The sequence below is a fragment of the Antennarius striatus genome, chromosome 23 (assembly GCF_040054535.1).
Source record: "Antennarius striatus isolate MH-2024 chromosome 23, ASM4005453v1, whole genome shotgun sequence".
NCBI classification, from domain to species: Eukaryota; Metazoa; Chordata; class Actinopteri; order Lophiiformes; family Antennariidae; genus Antennarius; species Antennarius striatus.
This window is the reverse complement of record NC_090798.1, coordinates 5988184-6014797: the sequence shown is the minus strand read 5'-3', so window position 1 is coordinate 6014797 and position 26614 is coordinate 5988184. Positions and strand designations below refer to the sequence as shown.

Sequence of the window (26614 nt, the reverse complement as noted above, 5' to 3'; positions counted from 1 at the left end):
TCATCTTTCTTTTGCAGGCAGATATTAACTAATAAATTTGTAATACTAGAGAATATTGCTCTATTCTTTCCGATACAAAGACACAGAAATTGGTTTCTATATAGCTAAGCAATCATCCACAATCATCTGATGCACAAACACACACACCAACAACAAGGTTTTGCGACCCCAATTACTAGACTGGTAAATATAACCATCCTACAGCCAAAGCGGAAGAGTCGAGAGCCAGATGCTTCCATTTTGGCTGGAAGTGAGGATGGGACAAAAGCGTGGTGGACGGAGCCAAGCCGAGTGATGAGAAAATGAGGGCCAGGAACAAGTGGTGGGGGTGGGTGGGTGCAGATGATGCAGCCCCAGTCGCAGACCACACAATCACCACAATGGGCTTGACAGATTTAGAGCACAAAGATAAAGGTTGGACAAGACTTGAATAGTGGTAGATTAGAATATAATAGAACTCAACCAGCTGTGTTAAAAATACATTTACAATATGCAAATACTGAAGTTTGCAGGATTGCAAAGACTTCAATGGCAGAATGTGGACTGTGTGCATGTGTGTGTGTGTGTGAGAGACCAACACTGCAGGACTCTGTCAGATTGTGAACACTCCACTGCAGTATCAATGGGCTTTTAGGATGGAACACACATTTAAACAGAAATATACAACACCACACATATCTGCACCTCTACACATCACTTGAGTTTTACAGGCCAGATGCTCTGTCTGTTTGCACGGTTCACCTGTTTATTGTGCATTTGTGTACATAAAGTTCACTTATACTTTTAAAATGTCTATTGAGCCAAACTCTGAATAGCCTATCTGTTTATAGACTTTGTATTTTATATAAAGGAAAATCAGCAACATAAATAAGTGCTTTATTTTCAATCTAGTAGATAGTAAAGCTGCTATTTACAGACTACTGCATCTCAAATTTATATTATTGTACGGTAGCTTATAAATGGTAGTGTACATACACACAGACAGTTATACATCAGACAATGATTGCTTAATCCATGGAGTGAATGTTCGGAAAACTCAATGAGACGTCCATAACAAGCACTTCCCGGCAGGCCAGCAGTACGATGTGCCCTGTAAGCGTTCTTGGAAGCAATAAAGGATTGTCTCCATCAGACAGCTAGCTAAAAGATTCCTTTACTCCTTTCCATCTTCCACTGCAACACATGCAAAGTCATGCATTTAGCTGTCAAGCACAAACACATGAACACATATGCATGGATGAATGTGCACATGCTCCGGGCGAGGTTTTTTCCAGCAGCTCTTATAAAAGCATGTGTTATATCCAAGGTGGCAGCAATGAAGTCACAGCCCGGGGCTCATTTATTTAAGGGCAAAAATAATGAATTCTTTGTGGCATCTCATCTTCTCATCACTATTAATCTGGCTTTCTGTTAGTATCTGCACAGCAGTCCTTTCCGCCCGGGCCTTCAGACTGGCGCCACACACATTAAGACGATATGCTGACAACACTTTTACAGCCTACCTCCAGGAGGATGCTAATTGTACATGGGGGTTTTAAGTCTCTCTTGAGTCTCCAAAAGCTGCTGAAAAGTATCATGCATGTTGTCTTTCACCAATTGTCTCAGCAGACACATAGTTATGGTAATTTTACAATGCAGCACTCCATCATTTCTCTCATTTTAATTTTGCTTTATTTTATCTTATTTTTGTTATTAATATGAGAATACACGCAGTTGTGCTACAACCTGTCAAGTGCTATAATTTTTATTTCACACACTAGCTTGCACTTCATAAACTAATTTGTGCCAACAAAGACTAGATTTACCCTCCACTGAAAGTAGCTAAAAGAAAAACAGGGATTAACTGGAGGCCAATTACAGTCTTGAGTAAAACCTGTCAAACTGGAACGGATATGTAGCCGTTTCCATGTTTTTGAATGTGGTAAGCTGACCGTTTAGTGAGGAAACTGACTAAAAAAGAGGCAGAATAAATGAGGAGGAAAAAATGATGGTCAGATGTATGTCCATATGGAGGGCAGAGAGGTCTACCGAATGCTTTTAAAGGACCCGAATGAGTAAAATAATCTGTAATCTCTTGGTTTCATGATGGCGAACCCTGTGTGTGTACCCTGATTAGACTGGCAACTCAATTTGCGTGAACACAGTAACATCACATCAGCATGACCATTACACTTGCTACATGAACTTTGCACAACAACACATTCCTGTTTCGTTCCTCTTCTGCTTTTTCCAAAAGTATTGGAGGTTTCTTTTTTTTTCTTTTTTTTTATCTTTGAATGTTTACCTCTGGTGAAATAAAACTTGGTTTTTGGTATTTTTACGGATCATGCTTTTGGCATTGGGCAAACCTCAACACCTTTTCTTGTTACACATTAAATGAGCATATGAAGAAATATTATATCATACATCATTATATGATACATTTCATCAAATTGCAGCCATAAAATAGATGTAGCCCCTAGGGTTGAGCTGTGTATTTCACAAAGTTACATTTGTTTTTATTTCAAAGGTTGAATTTGGATGTGCAATTGCAGAGAACATTTGGATATGTCAATCAAATAAATAAAACATTCAATCATTACAGTTTTAATTTGTTACCCTGAAGTGTTTTTACCTATTCCACCAATTTATTCTTTGATATTTTAATGATAATCCAAATTACATACAAATAATGTCCGAGCAGTCAGATGACTATGGTATGGCCTATGGTAGTTCTTGTTAGTAATACTCAGATCTCTATTGTGTTTTGAAATTTTAATGGTCAAACTATGTCAGAATTAAGTAAACACACAAAAGTCAGGCTCCTATTGGTTCATGTTTTTTTTAAATCATGATCTTTCCACCTGTTCCTCTATTAGTATGTCCACCAAATATCTACACAACCGTTGCAGATAGAAGAAACAAAAAGCAAATTACTCAGGCGGCAAAGGAGATGGACATGAGATGATGACCTTGACCTAACTTTGATCTATGGTCAAAGCTAGTGCATAGCTTACAGTTAAAACTGTGGGAAAGTTAAAACTTGTGAAGTACTGCAAAACCAGGAACTGTCAGACCGCCAAACAACATAAGAGAGAACAAAAGAGACCCAACCAGAAAGATCCAGATGTACAGAGACGGAGTGTCAGTAAGGACGTACGGCATGTTGTTGCCAACTGATTTTGATGGAGGGAGAAAGATTAGATGACACCCTTTCCCAATCTGACACCACCCCAAGCAGAGTAACACGGACGGGGCAAAAAGGGCTGAGGATGGGTTATTGCCAGAGGACACTGTCGGTCATAATGTGCTACACATCCGTGTGACATGAAGGCTAACGACAGGAGCTTGGCTGAAGATTGCGATTGCGATTTCCATCCGTCTGTAACAGGCAACATATTCCTCCACTCACAGACTGTCCAAAGCATGCATCTTATCAAACACAGGTAATGCCCTCACTTTGACATTTACGCCAGCTCAGATTTGTACATGAGTAGGGAAGGTATCCATATAGCCTGAACCCAAGTGAACAGATTACTTCTTACATTAGGTCCAAAGGTGGCGCAAAAAAGGCCAGCTCTCCTTGGAGGATGTCTTCAAGAGGTGCAGCGGTGACGATACACTATTCCCATCAGATCGAAAGTCAGATTGCGATATTGCCCTCTTTCTCATTGTAATCCTAAAAATCGCTGCTGTCAATGAATACCCAAAAGCCCGAGCGTGATGTATAACGGTGCAGTAATTGTGAGATCAGTTGCAAACACCCCTTTGAATCTAAGAGCTAATAGCATCAAAACAACAGATTAAAATTGCTCTAGGACAGTGGCAAGTTGACTGTTTAATCAAAGCGTGTTTTACTTTTGGGTTTGATGAGGGAACCGGTGCTTTTCTTATGCTCACTTATTAAAAGGAGTGGAAGATTAGTGTTGTATTGCTAAATACAACAATGAGGAGATGCTGACATATGCTGCTATCCTTGTGGAATACAGGAAAATGTACCTGGCGTCACTGCTGCACACGTTTACTGGATGACGTGTACATGACTGTATCTGGAGAGTGCAATAATGAAGTATTTACATTCTGCAGCTGGTGCATTTTAGGGAGGTATTCTCTGAGCACCGCTGATTGTAGAATGTGAAAAAAGATGCTTTATCGTTCCACATACTCATAACATGAGTCTCTGGACAATTTGATAACTCTGTGTATATGTTGTTGTCTATGAGGGATTGGATGAACAACAACATTCAGACAGATTTATTACCTGTCTGTGGTAATCCCACCATCTGGATGGGGGACTGTGTGACCACATCCTGACCTCTTACCACACCCTGTGTATACCTGGTAGATTATGACCTTTCCTTTATTTATCTCTCAGGCAGGCTTTGAAATGTTCTAATATGGCTCCACACTGAGCGGGGATCTCATTGTAAAAATGCTCAACTAAATGAGACCACCAACCATGATCCACTTTTACACTTTCTTTTTCATCATTCCAGGAGATAATAACAGCAAGAGACTTGGTGATCCTAGCAGTGGAGGTGAGGGCTGTGGGTGGAAGCATTTTCATCCCTTGAACTGACATTCAGATCTAGTGTTAGTCTGCTGTCGTGTGCCCCCTTTGCCTTCCTCAAATTGATGATAACAATAAATCCATTGTATTTAACAAGTCGTCATGTTGTGGAATTATGTCTGTGTTATAAACACATCCCCAAATAAATGTTTCTTTAGATTTGCTACAGAATAAAGACTGAAATTGATTTGGTTCTGAAAAGGGGTGCGCACAGTGGCACAGTGGGTAGTGATGTCACCGCACAATACGGCGGTTCCGGGTTTGAGTCCTGCTCTGTGCAGTTTGCATGTTCTCCCCGTGTCTGCGTGGGTTCTCTGGGTTCTCCGGCTTCCTCCCACCTCCAAAAGCATGCGCTTCAGGTTCATTGGCCGGTCCCAAATTGCCCGTAGGAGTGAGTGTGTGTGTGCATGGTTGTCTGTCTTTGTGTGTGGCTCCGCGGAGCACTGGTGTCGTGCCCGGTGTTTCCCCTGCCTCATGCCCTATGCCAGCAAGGATAAGCTCCAGCTCCCTGTGACCCGCTGCGGCGGAATAAAATGGATGGATGGATGGATGGTTCTGAACAACAAATTCTTGCTTCAGTTCATCAACATGCCGAAGGTCACTGCATCACACAAATTATTCAGCAGTCATGTGAATCAAGACGCTGAAAGCTCCCTGATTGCACTCCATCATCAAATCAATTACTGAAATAACCTTTCCTGTCATCTGATTCACCCTGCTGAGCATTTTCAAAAAGAAATGGCTGCAATAGCATTTTATAAATGTGCACTTATGTGTTTCAATGCAGTTGAAACACATACACATTTTATTGCATTCTCTTGACTGTTCCAGGTTAACAGTAAAAAAATAGCCACTTAAAGTTACTCTGTTAATATGAATGGTTATGTTTTTTTTTCTTAATTTTACCATTTCAGAAGAGAACATTGCACTTGACACTGTACAGAGGGAGAGGTACTAGTGGCCCATTTTATGATTTTACAGTAAGCAGAATGATGACAGTACAATAATATTACATAGTTTATTTTGACTGTATGTGAAATTGCTGTGACAAACTTAAAAAATGTTTCAGCTGAAGATGATAAAAAAAAAAGAATTTAGGAAGGTTCCCCATCATTTACTAGAGTGCTCAACAGCTGTAATTCACTTTTGACAATTTAATGACAGAAACCTTGACTTGTCAAAATTTTCATCAAAGTAAATTATACTTTACCCTGTCATAATACTTACGATTCAAAGATTGCTGTTGCATAATTACTGTTGTAACTGTACAGGTATACCTCAGCTTTGAGTAACGTAGTTCGCAATCATGTTTCGGTTTTCAAAAAAACAAAAACAAAAGACTTAATAATAAAAATCAATCTCATGTCATTTTAAGGGAATTGCAAAATCACTAGTAAACCCTTTAAAACGCATATTATCCTGTTACTGTACTTTACAAAAATTTGATGTCTCCATAAACAACATTACTCTGGTGTTAAAATGAGATAAACAGTTGTTTTTTTTTACAGTGGAGACATCTCCACTTTGAGGGAAGACTGAACCACAAGCCAATCAATGCGCTCTGCATTGTTGTCCTGGATGTGAACAAATTAAAAAAAAAAAGTAAATGATGCTAAAACTGTTAATCAAATACACTTTGTCAGCTGTTAATATACCTGGGCAGACAGCCAACTTAAACCGTTTTGTCTACGACAGGTGTGAAAAACAAGAGAAACTCTCTGGTGGACGTACTGGTGTTGGCACTGGCTAGAAATGAATTCATCTACAGCAAACCATATGTTTTCGATTCTTTTCATAACGGCCATAAAGGGTGCAGTGGGATCGTCCTCACACCACACACAGATGCATAGCTGGTGGGGTGCATCAGTGGAGAGAGAGGCACTGCCCCTGGCCATCTGACCCAGAAAACGCTCACTGGTTTGGGTCTTGTTAAAACAACAGGTGGAGTGCTAACAGAACCACTCCTAGTGTCCTTCTCTGTGTCACTGACATCATATTCAATGCTCATATCATTCCTTCCAGGTTGTTTGCAGTGTGTGTGTGTGTGTGTGTGTGTGTGTGTGTGTGTGTGTGTGTGTGTGTGTGTGTGTGTGTGTGTGTGTGTGTGTGTGCATGTGTGTGTTTGTGTCTGTTTTTGTGCACATATGTGTTTGACTGAGAGCATCTAAATGGCCTGGAGGGCCGGTTGTTTACCTCTTACTTTGCCTCTGATGATAATGCATCCGTTACATTTGGAAATAGACCTTTGTATTCCATTACCTCTGCTGATTAGCTAGTCGATTGCTTCTGATAAAGGGGATCAAATAAAAAGAGTTGCTGATGCTCAATGCATCTGCCTTATGACTGTCAGTGTAAACAGCTCTGAAAACGCAGCTGTATAAGTGATCGCTGTTAATCCATCAGGCAAATGGTCTCCCCTGCCTTGGCTACTGCCTTTTTCTAATTATTTGGAGTGCTGGCTTTGATAACGATGCCCTACCTGTCACTTATGTATGGATTAAGACTTGCTTGACTGAGCAAAGATTGCGTGGCAAAGTAAACCGTTGAGCTGGTGGAGTAACCACGGTGGGGCAAAGGCTTCATTTGTCAGCACAGATCGCTGGTCTGCTTCTTTGTCCATTCATCATGCCTCAGTAGCACTGGTTAAGGATCCGACTAATCTATGATTCTGTATTGAATGTTACACCCTATATTTGCCCTGTCGATTAGTCACCAGCAGCTCTGTGCAAACCCGCGTCATGTCTAGTGGCCATGAACAGGACTGAGGTTCAGCAGTGTAGCTGAGAGAAGCTAATTTTCATATGTTTATTAATCAAACAGGCATGTGGGTTCAGCTAATTGCTCTTGGAAGACATCCAACTACCAACTCTTTTTTTTTTCCCCTCTCCCTTGGAGAAGCTCTTTGCTGAGGCGGAGTGGAACAGCTTGTCGGCTACAGTTTTAGTCAACTGGGAAGGATCCATGTGTCCAAAATCCATCGGCTAACAGTGGCTAATAAAAGGTTCAGTGGACAGTCATGCATGTAAACTCATGCAGAATTCTACATACTGCCAAACCAAGCACCCTTTTTACATTGATAGAAATGGAGGAAAATTTCAGACCTTCCACTGCTGTGCATAATATGCCCACATCCCTAATATTTTGGTGTGTGCTGAAATAATGTCAGTACTTTCCTCTTTTTGGGCAACAAATGAAAATATCCACCATTATTATAGTCAAAGTGGTGACTTCTCCATGCTTTGCACCAACTCTTCCTCTGCCTTTTGCTACATCAGCTCTGAGCATAAGTGTACTTGCTCAGCATGTCATTCTGAAACCAAGAGTACAAGGACTGATTCAGCAAAGAGAAATTGAAAGAGACAAACAGTGAAGTATCCAAAGAATTAGAGACAGAGTTCACCCACTACCAGAAGGTATGAATCTTGTTTGTTAAATTCTAACATCAGTATTTATCATAAAAGGGGTGAAAATATGGCTACTACAAACTCTCATGTTATGTGATGACGTCCATTGAAACACTGTACAGCTGTACATATTATATGTATTCGAACAATATGCAGCTCTGCCAAATGAGACAATGACTGGTTGTACTTCAATCAATCCGGTTGTTTTCGCAGCAACAAAACTCAATCTTTTTAACAAGGAATCCGGTAATTTTCCACCCACATTTGTGAAGATGGAATCAGGTATCTTAAGCCAAGAAAAACAAACAAAGTGGTCACACAATAGTATTTATAGGATTCAATGTTGGAAAACATTTTCAGCTGAAATTTTGTTGGCAGTGTGGGGTGTCTGTGAAAAACAATATAGATGTGTGGTCATGTAATTTGTACTTAGCAAAGTAGGCTCTACAAGAGATTAAAGCATGAACTGGACAACAATAAACACTAGGCAAAAGGTAAGCATTAAATTACATAAATTCTAATTATGACACATTTAATTAAAATATTTTACTAAATCAGTTCCATTTAACTAAACTGAAAGAAATCTGACAAACACATCTAATAATAGAAACTTAATACACCCTATTCCTATTGATGGTGTGATTGGCAATGGGACACTCCATGGATATTCCTGATAAATGGAACTGAAAATATTCAGTACCAATTATAGTCCTCTGAATCAACTTGTATCTTCTAAATATGAGTGAAACCTCTGCTTGATCTTTTTTCCAGAACTTTGTCAATGGCAAGACACAGAACTGCGATCCAAGTAAATAGTTTATGTTTTGCGAGAACAAACTGCCATGTATTTCTAAACTTTTGTGACATGCTCAGTCATAGCGATTCAGATTCTTGATCCATAATGTATGAGATCATGGCAGTACATACAAAAAGCCTTAACGGTGATGTATGCTTCTCTGAATAATGAAAATTAATTATCTGCAAATTTTTCTGAAGTTTGGCACTTCATTTCCAGCCAACATCATTTGAATTTCTTCTTGACACACTCACAAGAATTTAACCAGTTTTTTTGTTAAGGAAACATTCAAGGTTTTGATTTTCTGAGTCAAAGCAACTAACGCAGTATAATAGTTTTATTAAATCCTGCTTTCATATTGTATAGGTGACCATGTGGCAGGATTTTGGGATGGGCTCCAACAGGGCAGTGACATTATCTTATACCCAATAGCAAATGTTAATGTCATAGAACTGAAGCAGGCAATTTGAGACAAATCAGTGGATTTAAGTTAAATTAACATCCTCGTATTTAAACATTTCAGACCAACACATTGCTGGTGTGTAAAAAGTTTTTTTGTGGATTTGGAAATTATTTTTTTTCTTTTCTGTCTCTTACACTTTTTAAGACACACACAAACATTTGAAAAACCAAAACTAAAAAAAGCAGGCATGAGGACAAACCAAAATTAAGGTGGCTGTTGTTAATTCTTGCATCTCATTGTTTTGAGCCCAACTACATTACAAAATGATGGCCAACTTACGAAATGATGGCCAACCCAACTCCCAGCAGCATCAACAAATGAATGAATGATGCACTTCCTTTGCCTCCTGAACTGTGCAGGGATAACGATGCGATGTCACCAACCCTTCAATCACTTTTAGAGGTTCCTCCCTTGTGGCTCTACTTCCCCTAAACATAAGGGAGGGTGTATGTGAGACGGTGCAACTCAGACAGAATCAAACAGCAACAACTTAATTCTACTTCACTCCAAGTCTCTCCATTCACCCCAAGCAGTTGAAGTGAATGGATGCTTGGCTTCGATGGGCAAACTGCTTCGACGCTATGGAGAATGTCTGTGATAAATAAAACCCTCGAATCACTCAACTATATGAGGAGGTGATTTGGAATGAACTCGTTAAGATGAACATGTTCTAATGTATTTGTAGTCAATGAAATTAACTCAACAGTATATATATGACCATTTAATATTTGATATTTTAGTGAGAGTGAAAGTTCCTTTGTAGTCTTACAGAAATCTGAGAGGAAGACAGAGTTAAAAGTGAACTGACTCCAATCCTCATGGAACATTAATCCCACTGCAGAGTAACTTGAATTCCGTGTCTGTCGGACGGCCGTCGCCTTGCGTTTTACTGATCTTGCCATAATGTTCCAATCTCTGTATGTTGTAACTGATCCAGCCAAGGGAATTTTGTGAGAGTTGAGAATTTGAGAACCAGAGGCCGCCGGGCCGTGTTTCTGACCGGGATTCCAAGTGGACCAGGCCCAGGCCACCATCAGGCTCCGCCTGATCTAAAAATAGTTACCTGGCTGCTTGAACAAACAAGATGCCACCAAAATCAAAGAATAACTCAGCCTTGGAGGAGGAGATTGAGGAGATAAAGAAATCACTGGACTTTATGTCTGAAGAAATTACAACTATCTCAAAACATCAAAAAAAGATTCTAGAGATGATGGGTGAAATTAAAGAACTTAGGATGCAATGTGCTGACCTGGAGCAGTGCTCCTGATGAATGACATTGTTGTCAACAGGCTGTAGACCAAACCTTGGACATACTCCCAGGTGGCTTCACCTGCAGCCAGCAGTGGACCCACCGTCTCTGACCAGAATTCCATCGAGCAACAGCTGATTACATTTTTCAATAGCAAAGGCATTTCAGTAAATAACAGTGACATTGATGTATGCCATCCTCTCCCTCGGAGAAATAAAGCAGACAAGCCAGCTATAATTATTCGCTTCACCAGTGGGAAGCATAAGGATACATTGCTCAAGCAAGGAAAAAAGCTCAAGGGGTCAGATGAGTATTTAAATGAGCACCCAACTAAGAAAAATGCAGACATAGCCAGGAAAGCATTCCTTCTGAGAAATCAGGGGAAAATTTTATCAACATGGACTGCAAACTGTAAGGTGTGCATAAAGTTGAATGGGTCACCTGAGGAGGCCAAGGTTTTGGTCATCAGAGACCTGTGTGAGCTGGACAAATACAAGTGCCCCCGACAAGGTATAGTATAACCCATAGACAATGGTAACACATGCACTGACTGACCACCTCACTCAACATGCGGGCAACTTGAACAAAACATTGATCTGGACAGTACCTTGAACGACACATGTTGCTACTGCACAGATGAACAATACGATGACCTGGATTTTAAACCGGACCATGGAATATCAATAATTCAATTTAATTGTCGAAGTCTGCATGCCAGTAACCATAGTATCAAAGATTACTTCAATAAATCTAAAAAGCCATTCAATATCATTGCATTGTTTGAAACTTGGCTCTGTCCTGAGAAGGAAGGTGACCTGTAGCTGGGTGGATATGAGCTCAGTTATGTGAATAGAAGGGGGAAAAGAGGAGTTGTATCTCTATACATTGAAAACAGCCTAAATATGACAACAACTATGGTTGACCTGATGGAATGTATCACAGCTGAGATATGCACGGTAAAACAAAAAAATATAATTTGTAGTTGTTTGCATAGAACACCAGATTCAAGTATTGAAAAATTCAAGGCTATCGTGGAGTTTTTTCCATCACTAGTCAGAAGGTTTTATATAGTTGTGGGGACTACGACATTGACCTATTAAATCCCGATAAACACTGGCTGACAGAAGAATTTATTAACACCATTTATAGTTTGAGTTTATGTCCACTGATCACCAAACCAAGTAGAATAACAGTAAAAAGTGTAATGATAATAGATAACGTATTTACAAATAACATGAAGAACAGCCTAATATGTGAACTGTTCATGAAAGGCATCAGTGACCATCTTCCTGTTTTTGTCATTCATTCCTGTGACTATGTCAAAGAAAACGAGTACCATACAATTAAGTACAAGAGAATGAGAACAGAACAAAACATTAATGCATTCAGAAATGATTTAGTAATTAAAAATGAGGAATAACTTCTATGAAGAAAAGGATAGTGAAAAACTTCATGAAATATTTCTTGAAACTTTGAAGTTGTTACAGAACAAAAATTTCACAAATCAATGGCAGGGAAAACCAAACCCACATCAACAGACCATGGATAACAAAAGGATTGAATAATGCTTGTAAGAAAACTGCACTCTCTATAAAAAAATTCTGAAACAATTAACCTTCGAGGTCGAACTTAAATACAAATATAAAAATAAATTAACTAATTTAATGGGGAAATGTAAGAAGGAATATTATACCAACTAGATAATAGTAAAAACAACATTAAAGGTGTATGGAAGATACTAAACAATATTATTAGAAATAGTTCCAATGGAAGGAAATACCCTGATTATTTCATTGATAATGGAGGTAAGGAAGGTAAAGTGTCTTGCCCAGGGACACAACAACAAATGACTTGGCGGGAGCAGGAATCAAACCACTGACCCTGAATCATTGGACAACCTGCTCTATCACTGAGCCACTGCTTCCTTATCCTTTTGTGAAAGTGTTCACACCTCTCTGTTGTATTTATTATTGTTTACTATTGTTATTCTGTTTTGTTATTCAAAATAAATGAACTCATTCATTCATTCATTCATTCATTCACTCATACATTCATTCAGTATTCCGCCTGAGAGTTTCTGTTGCGTTCGTCTCTTTCCTGGTCTCAATTCATGCAGCTCTTGGGGATGTGAGGAAACAAAAGGAAACAAAAGAAAAAATTTTCTTTTGCTAAAGCCATGTGCAGTTTTTGCTTGTGTATTGACTCCCTTTCCAGAATAAAATTGCACTAAACTGCAAGAGAAATCAAAGTGAGAGAGCAAGAGAATCATCCCCCCTCCTCTTTCTCCCACCTCATCTATCTGGGATAAAACTCAGAGCCAACTGTGTCACAAAGTAGGCATAAAGGATGATACAGCTGATGACAATATATTGTCTTACAAACTGATAAGAAAGCAAACATGCTTGTTTGAATATATTTATAGCTAAACAGAATGTTTCCTTTTCTCTTATTTCTATTTCATCTACTCCTGTCTAAAACTCAACCAATGGCTTTACCCCACATTGAAACAAAGAGTTTCTCTTTCAGATTTACCAAAGCAGAAACTGCATCAAAACAAATCCTGTGTGCATCTTATCAGCCAGGTGATGAAATATTCAGCAGCGAACATCCATTGGATGGCTTCTGTGACAGGCTGCACAGCTCTTACACAGACCTCAGGGCCTCATCATATATCCGATATCACCGGTGTGACAACAGGATTTCATCTCATGGGTAAATAAAGAAGAATGCAGGACAGTTGACTACTCTTGCTCTTCGAGCTAAGACTGTAGTCACTCAGATCAATGGGAATGACTTTAAGGTGAAAATACTCCTCGAACCATAAAGAACTTTCAAAAGAGAGAAGGGGGTAAACAGCTAAATCTGAGACATAGAGAGAAATTTCATTTTCCACTATCCAATATTCATGTTTTTATGTCTAGGTCACTATTCCATTGTGCAAAAATGGTATCTGGATCTCTAACCCTTTGAGATTTAGGAGGACAGCAAGAATAAAATAGTAAATCGAATGAAGGAATTATTACTAACAATCAGGCAATGAGACAGGGTGGAAACAAATCCCTAGTTTGAAGTAGAAAATGAAAGAAAATACATGAACATTTCCACATTTATCACTGTTTAAAGATCAAATTCTTGGAACATCTATGACCAAACATATTCAGTATGGTCATGCAAAAACACAGATACCTTGTCCAAAACAAGCTCACGGTGCATATCAAAAATATAGACAATGAGGAAAGATGTGGCAGTTTGTGATTCACAGGATGTCACAATGTAAGAATATTTAAAATGGTTTGTTGTCAATGAGGAGTTTTTGGACCATAAAAATTATTGGATTTTCAAAACACTTTGCTGAACTACAAGTCAGATATAATTTCAAATTAAGAAAGAATCCAGAACCATAATGACAGCTTGGGAGTTACCTGAATGTCAATTCTGTATGTTGGTAAAATAAAACTAAAAGAACAGGCTTCTATCAGATTACATCTCTAAAACAGCTCCATTGACTGTCAGTATAGACTGAGAGTGAGATGCCGATCATCAGTGTAACCTTAACAGATGCTGATAAAACTCAAAAAGAAAAGAAAAAGAGTAATACTGAAGATGAGTTGTGTTCTCAATCTCCTGCCATCCCTACACGATGATGAGCCTCATCATCTCTCTCCAGTCTGTTCTCTCTTGCCAATAGTGGAAATTAATTGGCAGCAGACCAGCTCCTCAAGCTGTATTGGACTGAATATATATGGCCTGTGGGCCAGCCCACCTACATGTAACAGCACTTGTAAACAGACCTTATCAGTTGGTTAACCTCAGACCCAATGGTGCATCCCATTCTCAAGTCCTTGCTGAACACTGTGCTTTATCAAGAGGTCTCTCGTTACCCAAAATGAATTACAGTTTTAAAAGATATTCTTATCTCTCTTGTGCACTTGTCACTTTTTTCTGATTTTCATTCTGCATTCTAATCAAAGTTATGCTAATGTATCTACAAATTCATTGTTAATGCCACTCATTTTCAGAACAGCAAAAGGAGTGAATAATTAAGGTTTTTTCCGGTCTAACAACTGCACAATTGTTAATAGACTTGCTATGTAACTAGTGGTGTCTGAGAAAGGATACATACATCATTGCTGCCATGAGTACATCACCCAGGACTTGGGGACATAGACATGTGCAGTATGCTTGGATGAACAGATGCAAACATCTTTTCAGTCTATCTCTGCCTTGGAGACATTCTCTTATAGTCCATCCATCTCTCTGGTGCTTTTCCCTATTGTCTCTCATCCTCTACTCATCATTCTCTTTTTCTCTGCTTTCTCTTTTTGACTAGTACAAGGTAGAAACACTGTCCCAGAGGCATTTGACAATTACGCACAGATTGGACCAAGAAAAGGGTCAGAGATAGAGTTTGTGCTTTCAGCTGAACACAAGGCACTGAAACAGAAAAAAGCAAAGGCAATAAAGTACGGTGATATATTCTCTGACCAAGTGGACCACAGTGATATAGGGTGCTCATGTGTGGGTTGATTGATAAATGAAACAGGGACAGATACATCATAATGGTTTACAATCAATAGAAGCATTATTGAAACAGAAAGTCAATAGATAAAGTTACATGGAAAGGGCAAGGATGAATAAGAATAGTGATGAATCAAAGAGATGGGACAACATAAGGGTCAACCAAGTCCAAGTATCAAATAAAATGTTAACCAGTAGCTTAAAATGATACTCAGCAGACAGAGCCAGAAGCTGGTAGAATATTTTGAATGCGAAATTATGGAATTTGCATACAAAGACTGCAAGGTGTTTGAATAAGGATGGCGTTAAATTCATGTATGTGTCAGCATAAGTTCTAAGTTCAACATGGAATAGAATAGTTTAATGAGACAATTCAACCCAGACCAGACACCTGTATATTGAAACAAAAAGAGTGTATTAGCTCAACAGAATAATTAATAGTGGCAGCAGCAGTGATGGTAGGTGGAGATGACTCAGAATCTGAATAAATGCTTTTTAATAAGCATTGTTGGATAAATTTAGAGTTGTGTTGGATGAATAGGTTGCCCTGTGTTTGCTGATCTGGTGCTTGTTGCAGAGATTAAGGGGAGGGGAGGCTAAAGTGCATCCAGCAGGGAGCTCAGGGCTGGAGGATACTTGAAAAGAATCTCCCTACTGTCCTCTCCTCGGGGCACCTCACTAACAGCAGAGATCCTCTTATAGGCTCTGATTTTCTTCCTACCCTCCATTCCTCTTTCCTTCTTCCTCCCAGCTCCATCTTATCAGTCTTTTGCAATGGTGAATACAAACTTACTGGGTTTTTACGTATTTACAGTACAACCTGGTAGACTAAACTAAATCCTAATAGGCAAGATAAAAAACCTTAATAAAATTTGTAAAAAGCTACAAAATTTTAAAGGAACCACAGAGATGACCCGAAGTTAAATGGCTGGGAGGAGGCATGCATCGTACTGCACAGTCAATGTTCTATTTCAATGACAAGAAGAAGAACATAAATGGGTAGTTTTGTCTTCCTTGGTGATTATTGACGGCGGAACTGAAGCCACACTGACAGGCTTGCTCTCTTAGACCCTAATAGCTTATTGATCTGGAGAGCCAATCCACCAGTTTGCCCTCACTGGACACATAGCACCTGTGAACTTCTTATATGGGAACTTGCACTTAGAATAAATGGTTCAGGCCATGTTTCTTACAAAATTACTGTATTTTACAGACCTTAAAGGGATTTGTTCACTTATTACTAGTGTCCAAGTGATCCAAAGAAAAAGACATTCTAACAAAAACATTTCTGAGACAACCAAAGCCATGATCATTAGGTCATCCTAAGTCTTCTCTTCAGTGATCACAGTTGCCAAAAGTGAAATAAACAGGAATCATTGACTGTAATTAGACTTTCAGTTAGAGAGATACTGAATCCAGAAGCACTTGCGAGGTGCAAGTCTTTTTGGGCCAAAGTGAGAGATGAGGGAATCTGGTCTAAGTGACTCCACAAATTGCAAGTATTAAATTACACTAAAGCGTAGCAATGCAAACAACCATCTTTATAAGGAACAGTGTAGATGAACTGTTAAGAGCTGCTGAAAACATAAAATAATCTCGACCGTGTCCTGAGTGCATCTTACCCACAAGTGAATTAACACTCTTGTATCAGCTGCCTTTCTCTGTTTCTAATAACATTGGTCCTCTAACTACGAATCCATCAATCACATAATGCAGAAGCTTTTCATTATCTGTCAAATGTAGAACAACTGTTGTCAGTAGTTGGGTGTGGCCACAAGCGCCAAATGCTTTAAACACCACATGCCTGAAAAGCCGTGTAGATGTAATTTTGATTTAGCAGCTGCAAAGTTGACAAAATAAATTATCGTCTAATTAGACTCTAATGGGCCATTTACATTTGGATCTGAAAAATTATCCAAATCGCATGCGCACGACAAGCTTGCTGAATGCCTCAGCAGCCATTTCTTGTTGGATTTGTAAAGTGCCTTGCATCTGAAAATCAAGACAAATGACCACTCAGGTATCAGTGGTGGTACCACTTTGAAATGGTCATCTAAAGAGTTATAAAACCCTCAAGCAGCAGTTAAGCCCATGCTGAGTGCTGCCCTCGACAAGTGTGGTGAATCAAATGGATGGATTCTACTTATAAATAGCGAGGTATGAATGGAGTCCATGCTGCATCTACAGTGAGGTTTAGCTCTTAATGCTTTCACCCATGCACCCTGTTCCAGCTTTAGCCCCACTATCCCTTTACCTGCAAGGAGGATATATTAGTGATACGAAAGGGAAGGATTAATCGATATCTGTCCTGGCAGTTGAGGAGAGAGACCCACCAGGACCCGATCTCATTACAGCGGCGGTGGCCCACGCTCTCCCTTGCGTGGCGGCGGCATTCATCAAAGCAAAGCTTGGCTTTCTCCATCAGCTGCTCTTTGTACTCCATACCCACATCCTTCGCTGCATGTCTGGCTTTTACCCCACTGACAAGATGAAAGAGAACGGGCTAGAGAAGTGACACTCATTTAAGATAGGGAAGGTGCGACAGAGTTGTGAATAAGGAAGTAGCAACATCACTGTGAGAGAGAATGTAAAGGCCTGCCCTTGTGAATTGTGTGTACTAGGGTTAATTATATGACTTATATGTGAAGGCATCCTTGCTAATCGGTCTTTGACGACAGTATCTGGAGCCTCAGAGCAGCCCGTTTCCATGTTAGGAGTGGAGTCATATAGTGAGTGTGTGCTTACATGCACTTGCCTCCCACGAGCTACTGGGCCTGTGGAGTCAAGGATAAAAAGCCCTGCCTCTCCCTGACAGTTTTATCCACATCACCATCTGCCTTTATCTGATGCTAGAATTCCTGTTCCCTGCTGGACTCTCCAAACTCTCCATCCGGCTTGCTTTCCGCAGCACTTGTTTTAGGCTGGTGTCGTACGGCGAGTCACATTTTTCAACACATAATTAAACAGCTACTTGCTTAAACAACTGACATATAACCTGTGGTTGTTGGAAATTTGACATTCCAGAAATGCTCACAAGAACAAAGGGGGTGAACAACTCAACAAAATAACGTCTTTAGTCACAGCTGTCACTGGGGTGGAGGTATAAACGTGGCTCTTTCCCATTTGCTCACCCCATCCCTCTTTCTACCCCTGCTCTTAGCAGACAGTTGTGGTGAGGGATGGCTCCCTGACGGGTAATCAGAGGCAGCCTTTATTTAATACTATGAGGCGGGACTGGACAGCCAGTGATGGAAGTCTATGGCGAGGACCGCCACTCGCTTTGACCGACCCATAACTGCAGATGAGACACTTCTCACTGAGGAGTTAGTGTGACAACCTACCAGCTGTAAATATAATGACTGTCAAATGTGAGCGGTGCCTGTGAGAATAGAAATAAATACAAACAGATACTTCTTAAGAATGTATTAGAAATGATTGTACTAGTCCTCAATTGAAAAGTGCTTGTAAACTTTACACAGCCATCTGTCAGGCCATTTAGAGAAGGGTTTATGTGTAACTCATGAAGAGAACGGCTCTGATATTGGCTCCTTTCTTCATTAATGACTCATCGCTGCACGCAAAACAAATACCCCCAATTTGCTGGTCTTTGTTCCTTTCGTGCCTTTTTTGCCTTAAGAGAAAATAGCAACATAAAAGACTTCTTTTCACAATCCTAAGTGAGCTATGTTGCTTTTGCTCAGCTAAAAGAACTGGCATGATAATTCCTAAAAATACCTAATGAGTCATAAACTGAAGAAGTTTCGTGAAGCCATTTTATCCATATTTTATTCAACAAACACTTTCAAACTTTTGGCCCAAATTTGTACCTTTCTATGACACACATGGACTCGTTTTCAAATTGGAAATATTTGTGTACGATGTACAATGGACTAAATCAACTTTATATCATAGATTTAAACAAAAAAAGTGGTAATATTTGCATAGTTCTTTACAAGTTCCGCTCTCTAGCGATGTTATGTGTGGAAAAATGTGTAAAGAAATTCACCAAAATAACATGAAGAACAGAGTTCAAGTCCAAATAAAGGCCTCAGTATTAAAAATGACCAAAAGATCAATGCAATCTTCTGGAGAATGAAGGATAAAGGTGTTTGGATTACACTTGTTTTCTCCACTTCACTCATTTATTTGGTTACACCAAACCTAAATTGCAGATGTCTGCAAATGCATAGAGGTCCTCAATTTGAAAAAGCAATACGTGGCAATAATTAAAAGTAGAAATGAATCATTCATTGTATCAGTTCATTCAGTTTTTTAATATCAACAAAGATGACATTTGTTGTAAAAAATACTCCAAATGTAGCTACAAAAGGACTGCAATCGGACTCATGCTAATGTCACAAGATATAATGTCCAAACCAACAACCAACCAAACACACAAAAACATGTTTCTACTTAAAAAAATGTGTTAATGTAGGAGAATACATTTTTTTTTATGACTGGTTTCCATAGCTATGCAAGGACAGCTGCCTTTTCCAGCTGTAACAGATAGGAGAATCGGCCATCAACCTACTTCCATATCTGCCAGTAACCTTCATTCCCTCAATCTCACACTCTCAGCCTGGAATGTCACAAAGACTGGCGAAAATGAAGCCCTGCCTTCCCAAGAGACCATTTTTACTTGTGTACATCTAACATCCTGTGAAAGACATCGTGGGGATTGTGGGGACATAGTGTCTAGAAAAGAAATGCTCACTGAACTAATACAAAATGTGTCTGTTCGTATTTCATTCTTGTTGTGAGTAGAGAAACCACAGGGAATTTCCATATTTTGTGACAAACATTTCTGAGAAGAGAGTCTATTTTATTTTATGTGTTTTTCTTTCATCATTATAATATTAAAGAAAGTTAATCAGAACCATTCATAGCCTTGGATGCAAAAATAATATATCCTAATATCATCCTGGAAATTAGCTGAATACATTTTTCTGATCAGATTTTCTGCAAATGGACATAGGCCAGTGTGTCACTGTTTGACTTGAGTACATTATTTGTCAGCGAACCTGGTTATGGCATCAACTGTGAAGGAGTCAATGCCACTGATCAGGAGTCACAGCTAGTATGGAGAAAAAACAGACGATATTGACATCTGGTAGCTCAAACCTTCTATGAACAGAGATGGGACCTTTGATGGACTTCACATATATAACTAGCTGTCACACTTCATTTGCAGAAGAGGGCCATAATGTACGGTTGACTGACCTGGAAATGGCTAAGTAAGTGAATTCATCTGTGCCTGTTCTAAACATAAAAAGGGAGCAGACTATCCCACACAGATATGCAGTTGCGGTATATGTCAAGTGACAGGAAGACTACATTTGCTACAATGGCCCTCAATGGCTGGCTAGACCAATGAGAAGTATGATTGGACTTTCACCGTTCAGCAAATAACCTTAATGAGTTCTTCTGACTCTTGACAAGCTTTGTGGTATTAACTACCCTTAGTGATTAAAGAGGAGCTCTCCTCCAGTCAGTGGAACTGATGAAGTCTCTCAGCTGAACGAAAAAGACCAGACTTCAAATCTGGCTAAGTTTGGTTTATGTCTGATTCTCTGACTTGGATGATGCAGAATCTTCAAGATGTGAGATATTCAATCCTGAATGAAAATAGGCACAGTCATGTTAGGTCTGCTCAGTGCTGATTCATTCCTATGGCATTTTTCATCTACTTCTCTTAAAGGTCACCATGAAAGTTGGCAAACATTCATACTCACATAGCTAAAAATTACAAAGAAAAGCAGGAAATAGTGTCCTTTGAGGATGAAGAGGATGAAGAGCCTCGTTCACAGGAGTTTATTCAGTATGAAGCATCTCCAACCTAGACTTAGTGTCCATTTAACAAGTTTGTCTGGAATGAAAAGTGAAACTACACTTTTTTGGCCATGAAAAGCTCCAGGTGTTGGATGTCAAGGCCACCATCAATGAATGACCTATTTTGGAGTTTGACTTGGTGTTTGAGGTCTCCATCAACTTAGATGATATGGGGCCACGGCTCCTGGGTTTTTAGGTCTAATTTGCCTGCATTTCTCCCCTCAAAGAGAGACGAGCATAATTAACAGAAACCAAATACACACCAAGGGCTAAAAAGAGTCATTTAGGAGAGCGACTCGGGAGGAACGGGAGAAAATGAATGTAATTGCAATGGGAGCAAAGGAGCTGGGCTGGTGTGTTTGAGAAGCTGGTGTGTGTGTGTGTGTGTGTGTGTGTATGAAAGGCAGAAGAAGAGAATTAAGGGGCCAGACATAAGGGAATGAGGAAGAAAATGAGAAACACAGGTTTAAGATGGAGAATATTCAGCTGAGAGCAAGCAAAATGAATGATGAGTGATGCTGAGATAAACAGTGAGCTGAGGTCCGCTGAGAATATTAATAATAATAATAATAATAAAAAAACCTACCAAAAACTCCACACAAAGTTAAATCAAAGTTAAGGAATCTGTTGACCCAATGGCATGAATAGTTGTTTCCTTGCCAGCTTGTGGAGGCGCTCAGCCTGGCTGATAATACAGTCTGTCTTTCCTTGATTTTGAGATATCTTACAACACCCTAACAGGCTGGAGGAAAATAATATTTAAATGATGCTTAAAATCAATAGTGAGATGTCACTCCAGACACACTTCTGTTATTCAGGATAATGGACAGATAACTTTTCATAAGAACTATTTATTTTTGGTTGAAAGTTATTCCATTGAAGTCTGTAGATTATGTTCAATAATCTGGACTGTATTTCTAGAAAGAGACAGTGATGTTGATGTCATTGCAACGCTGTAAAGACAATTGCATAAGCTGCAAAAGTCTGTGAGCTAGAAAATCCAATACCTTGGCAGTGAAAATTAAAAGTGAACATCTGCAAGTATATGTGTAAGGCATTTAGTAACTTTCAACACGCAGCATAATCCTTACAATAATAAAAAACAACAGAATTATGATTACAAATTAAAGGATTGGACCTTTTAAGGTGCTACATCGCTGTGACCACAATTACTGTCTCAATTAAAATATAAAAATGCAATCTTTCGTCCTTATAGTAATTATCAATAATTGTCATAAATGAAAAATCATTGTAATTGTTTTACTCTGACTGACCGTTATCTCTGCAGTGCTACTCATTAACCCAACTCTCTATTTTTCACATTATCGTTCCCCCTGTCTCTCTTGGTTTACGTGACACTGGATGGAACGTGACATGGGGTCGACTGTCTTCCTGTTGCTTTGAGGAACAAGCAGCCCAAACAAATTGGGGTCAGAGCCTGGGTTGTGAGTGTGGCGTGATCACACACACACACACACACACACACACACACACACACACACACACACACACACACACACACACACACACACACACACACACGCACACACACACTTGTGTAGATTGCTAAGTGTTGCATCAGTGGTAGTGTCTCATCAGTGCGTACTTTAAGGGAGTAAAAAGGATCATGTGAGACATTACATCTTCATCAATTTGTAAACAGTCTGTGAATCTGTACAACATTTATTGCTGTTACTCAAGCTGTGAGTTGGCCGGTGTCACCAGGTCTGGTCTTCCTTGCCAAATAATAGAAAAGCTCAGTTTAAATGAAAATTAGCTTTTCATTTGGGCAGAGGGAGCACAGGGGTCAACGGCACAATTAAAGCCTCCGTGAATGAATTTCTAAATGGCTGCTGCCCCTTCATTGCCATTTAAAGTTATTGCTAGAGCTGGTTTTATATGACCTTTAAGCCTAAAATGTGAATGTAATAAAAGCAGGGAAGAGGCTAATAACTAGTTAGACAGGGGATAAAAGCAAAGGCTGTCGGGTGATAGTCGTTTTCTAGACTGAATGCATGGATTCATCCAAGTGACCCTTGCAAGTACTACATGCTAAAAAAAAAAAAAAAAAAAAAAAAATCATTTGAGGAAAATGTCTTCACTCACAGATATGAGAGATATTCAGCACCTCATGAACTGAAAAGAAAAAGCCTTTAAGAGACAAACTTCAATAAAACCCCATTTACAATAAAATGGATCTGCAAAACTGGATGAAGATACCCGAGGACTTCTCCACATGGCCAAAGTTGGATTTCTGTTTTATTACACCTTGAGTCTTATTTTCATAGTTTTGGAAATTATGTTTATTCTTCCATTCTTCTTATGAAAATAAGTTAGATTAATTCCTCCAGTTCCTGACTCCAAAACAATTAAAAATCACTAGATAAGTGAAGGTTTAATGTTTTAGCAGCCGAAAACCCCCCCAGCTAAAAACACCAATATTATTCCTGCTCCCATCGTGGGTTTATTCCCTGTTACTCTGAGCACATCATCTTCCCACCAGCTTTGACATCCTTCCGTCTTTTCTCACCACATCCTTTTTTTTTCCACATTACTTGCAAATCTCTCCCTTCTTCTATCTGGGGTTTCCCCAAAGACCCATCTTAACTAAATGTAGCTTTGTGCAGCTTCCATTTCCCCCCTCCTTTCATTTCCCCTTTCAAAATCCCCACGGCAGTATCTTACTATGTGCAGCTCCAGATAATCTCCAAGTCCTTTCGCACTCTCCACTCTGACCAGAACAGCTTCCTTCAGCTGCGTGCTGAAGCCAACTGCCAGCCGGTCTGCCCGTGTGCTCGGCCGGTCATTGGGTGGCCAGGTGTAAGTGATGAGGGCTCCGCCTCGTCCGAAGATGTAAGTTGTCCCAGCTGCAAGACAGATAAAGACACCATTAAATAGGGCCACAAAAATAACATATTCAACGCGTGAGAAGGCATTAAAAAAAACAAAGGCAGAATATGTACAGAAAAAAATATGTTGTCATAACATTTTATATTAAAGCACTTTTCTTTCTGAAATATTTTTATTTTTTGTTATGCTGCCGCTCATGAAAAAAAATCACTTACAGCTTAGTTAACTTCATGTTGCCTGATTTTGTTACCTAAAAACAACAAAAAATGAACATTATATGTGTGAAAATCTTGAACCCAGTGGCCTTAGGATGGCAATTTAAGACTATCATGTAAAGAAAAACATCTCCTTCGAGGTAATAAAACAGTGTGACATGTCAGTATTTCATGAAGTCATGTTTAGCTTCACCGCTAGTCTTAGCACCAATGTTGCCACTTACTTCCCTTTGAAATGTTAATTTTTCTGCGCCACTGCAGTTTCATTTGCCCTTGGTTGCACAACATTCAACCTCGGGTGAGCTGACAAACTCTATGTTGGTTAAGCTGTCAGTAGAACTGCTACCCTCAACGTCAAAAAAAGAAATTCCTTAGATCTCCCTGTCAGAGGAACTTTGCCTCAACAACCTGAGAAATCTGTCCGCCGTGTACGCTGAGCAATTTCATGTTTGAACTGTAACAGCGTTGAAGCTTGGCTTCGTATCAATAATCCTGGTAGTGATTTAGAAATGACGAACGTTGACTGTGATTAGCATAGAGTAATGAATCTGCTGTCAAGCCTGTAGGTTGTATGTCATAAATACACAAACATTGTTTATGTAGATGACAATTTATGTATAGTATTACTCACATAATATGAGGTGACGATCTTATGCTTGTATTGATTTTATATGAATATACATTAATATCTCTAAAACGGTCAGCTGTGGGTAAAAATACCCACAGCTGACCATTCTCTGAATTGAAATGGCATCATCAAAAGCATGACTGCGGGCTACTTTTCTCTTCTGTCTCATGACTTTGCTCAAACTGCCAGAGGCTCTTCTGCCATATTGGCAGTCAACTAGAGAGCAAGTTAGGCTTCTCCTTGTTTGGGTTTTCATTGATGTGTTTGCTAGCTGCCTGCTGTTGTTTTATATGAACAATTCTACCTTTGGAAAAATATTTGTTCAAATTTCAGTTTGGTTTCACGGTTTCACAATTTCATCTGCCTTCAGTCCTTGGCATCTTCTTCAAGAGGCCAAGATCTTCACAGAGTTTGTTGTTGGTTCACAAGTCAGAACGTCAAAGATCCTTTATTTGCAAGGATGTCAAACAAATAACAGCTAGAAATTATAGTTATTTATGTTTCTAACTGCAGCTTTTCAGTCATATGTGCACAAAAGAGATTTTCATACTGCAGCTATATTTACCTGTGAAAACACACACACTCTTATGAACACACACAAACCATAAATCTCTCTTGAGGTAGACTTCAGTCCGGCATATTTGAAAGTAGAAACTGTGATGACTGCGGGGCAAATGAGTCTCTGACAACAACCACACAGCACACAAACACACACACACACACACACACACACACACACACACACACACACACACACACACACACACACACACACACACACACACACACACACACACACACACACACACACACACACATAAACACACACTATCCGACACTTTCATTATCCAACAATCCGCTGGTAGCCATTTGAAATCGGCTGACACATATAACTCTCCTCCCTCTCGCTTCCTCTCTCCCTCTTTCTGGCTCTCGCCGTCCCTCCTCCCTCCCCTTCCCCCTCTCTTCTCCTCCCTCCCAGCGGAGCTAAGCCCTCTGCTCAGATCTTGTTGTTTTCTCCAGGCTGTATTATTTTAGCGCTGACTAATTATCGCAGCGTGGCAAGGAGGGCTATAAAGAGGTTGTGCACCGTAGGAGGAAGGGAAAAAAGAGAAGATGAAAAAAGACAATAGGGTACGGAGGCAGGGAGTAGCGAGGATTGGAAAGTGCCAACTGGTGGAGAAAGACGAAAAACTTGGCATTTATTTTTTCTTTCCTGTGTTTAATAACGGTGGAGCACCGGGGCTTCACACAAACTGAGCAAAGACAGCTGTGGAAAAAGAGTAGGAAATATTTCTAAAATGGCTGACAAACAGAAAGGGAGGGGAGCCATGTTGTGAGAATAAGCCATGTGAGGAATAAAGAGAGGAGTTGAGCAGATATCAATTGCATTTGTGCTAAATAAGAAAGAGTTTTGTTATAGTATTCATATATCCGAAACAACTGGACTGTTTGGGGTTCAAAAAGGTTTCACCTACTGACCAAAAGTCTTCAGTTCTGATCAGAGAGTAGAGACTAAAGGTATCGACAGTCATGAAGACTACCAGATGGATCAAAAGCACTATTAAGGATCATTAATGTCACGGAAGACACAAAAAATGTCTTAGAATCCAAAACAGAAGTCTCGAAGAATCGCCATGAGTTGATTGAAATTGGAGATCAACACAAGGAGAAAACATGCAAATGGAATATAATAGTGCAACAAGACACATGCTTCTATAGAAATAACATGTTTCTATGATTTGTCTGCAAAAATAGATGATATTTGGTGAATTATAAGAAACATTAATTACATTAAATTACATTAAACATTCTATTTTTTGTTTATTCACACCAAACAAAAGTCATACTCAATTATCTATTGAATCACTTTCTCATACCAGCTAATACTGTCAGCAATCTTCCACTTCCAACATGACAGGAAAAAACAAACAAACTTGTAATCAAACAAAATTTGGATTTGTGCCATAATATTGTAATCAGACAGAATTATTGAGTAATTCTGTCGCTCTTTGGTGAATGACAAATCAATGAAAATGCTCAAGGACACTTTCATTCAGCTCGTCAGCTGTTTACTCAAAAGATGAGATGATATGACAATGTGACAAGCCTG

At 39.4% G+C, this 26614-nt stretch overlaps 1 protein-coding gene across 4 annotated transcripts in view; it reads right to left on the bottom strand.

Moving 5' to 3' along the window:
- Positions 1 to 26614, bottom strand: part of nrxn2b (neurexin 2b) — a 581101-nt gene that overhangs the window by 80919 nt on the left and 473568 nt on the right. For all 4 annotated transcript variants that reach the window (XM_068307857.1, XM_068307860.1, XM_068307859.1 and 1 more), the window contains one exon: positions 23494 to 23675. In XM_068307857.1, the coding sequence (XP_068163958.1) occupies positions 23494 to 23675 (182 nt within the window). The remainder of the gene's footprint in view (positions 1 to 23493; positions 23676 to 26614) is intronic.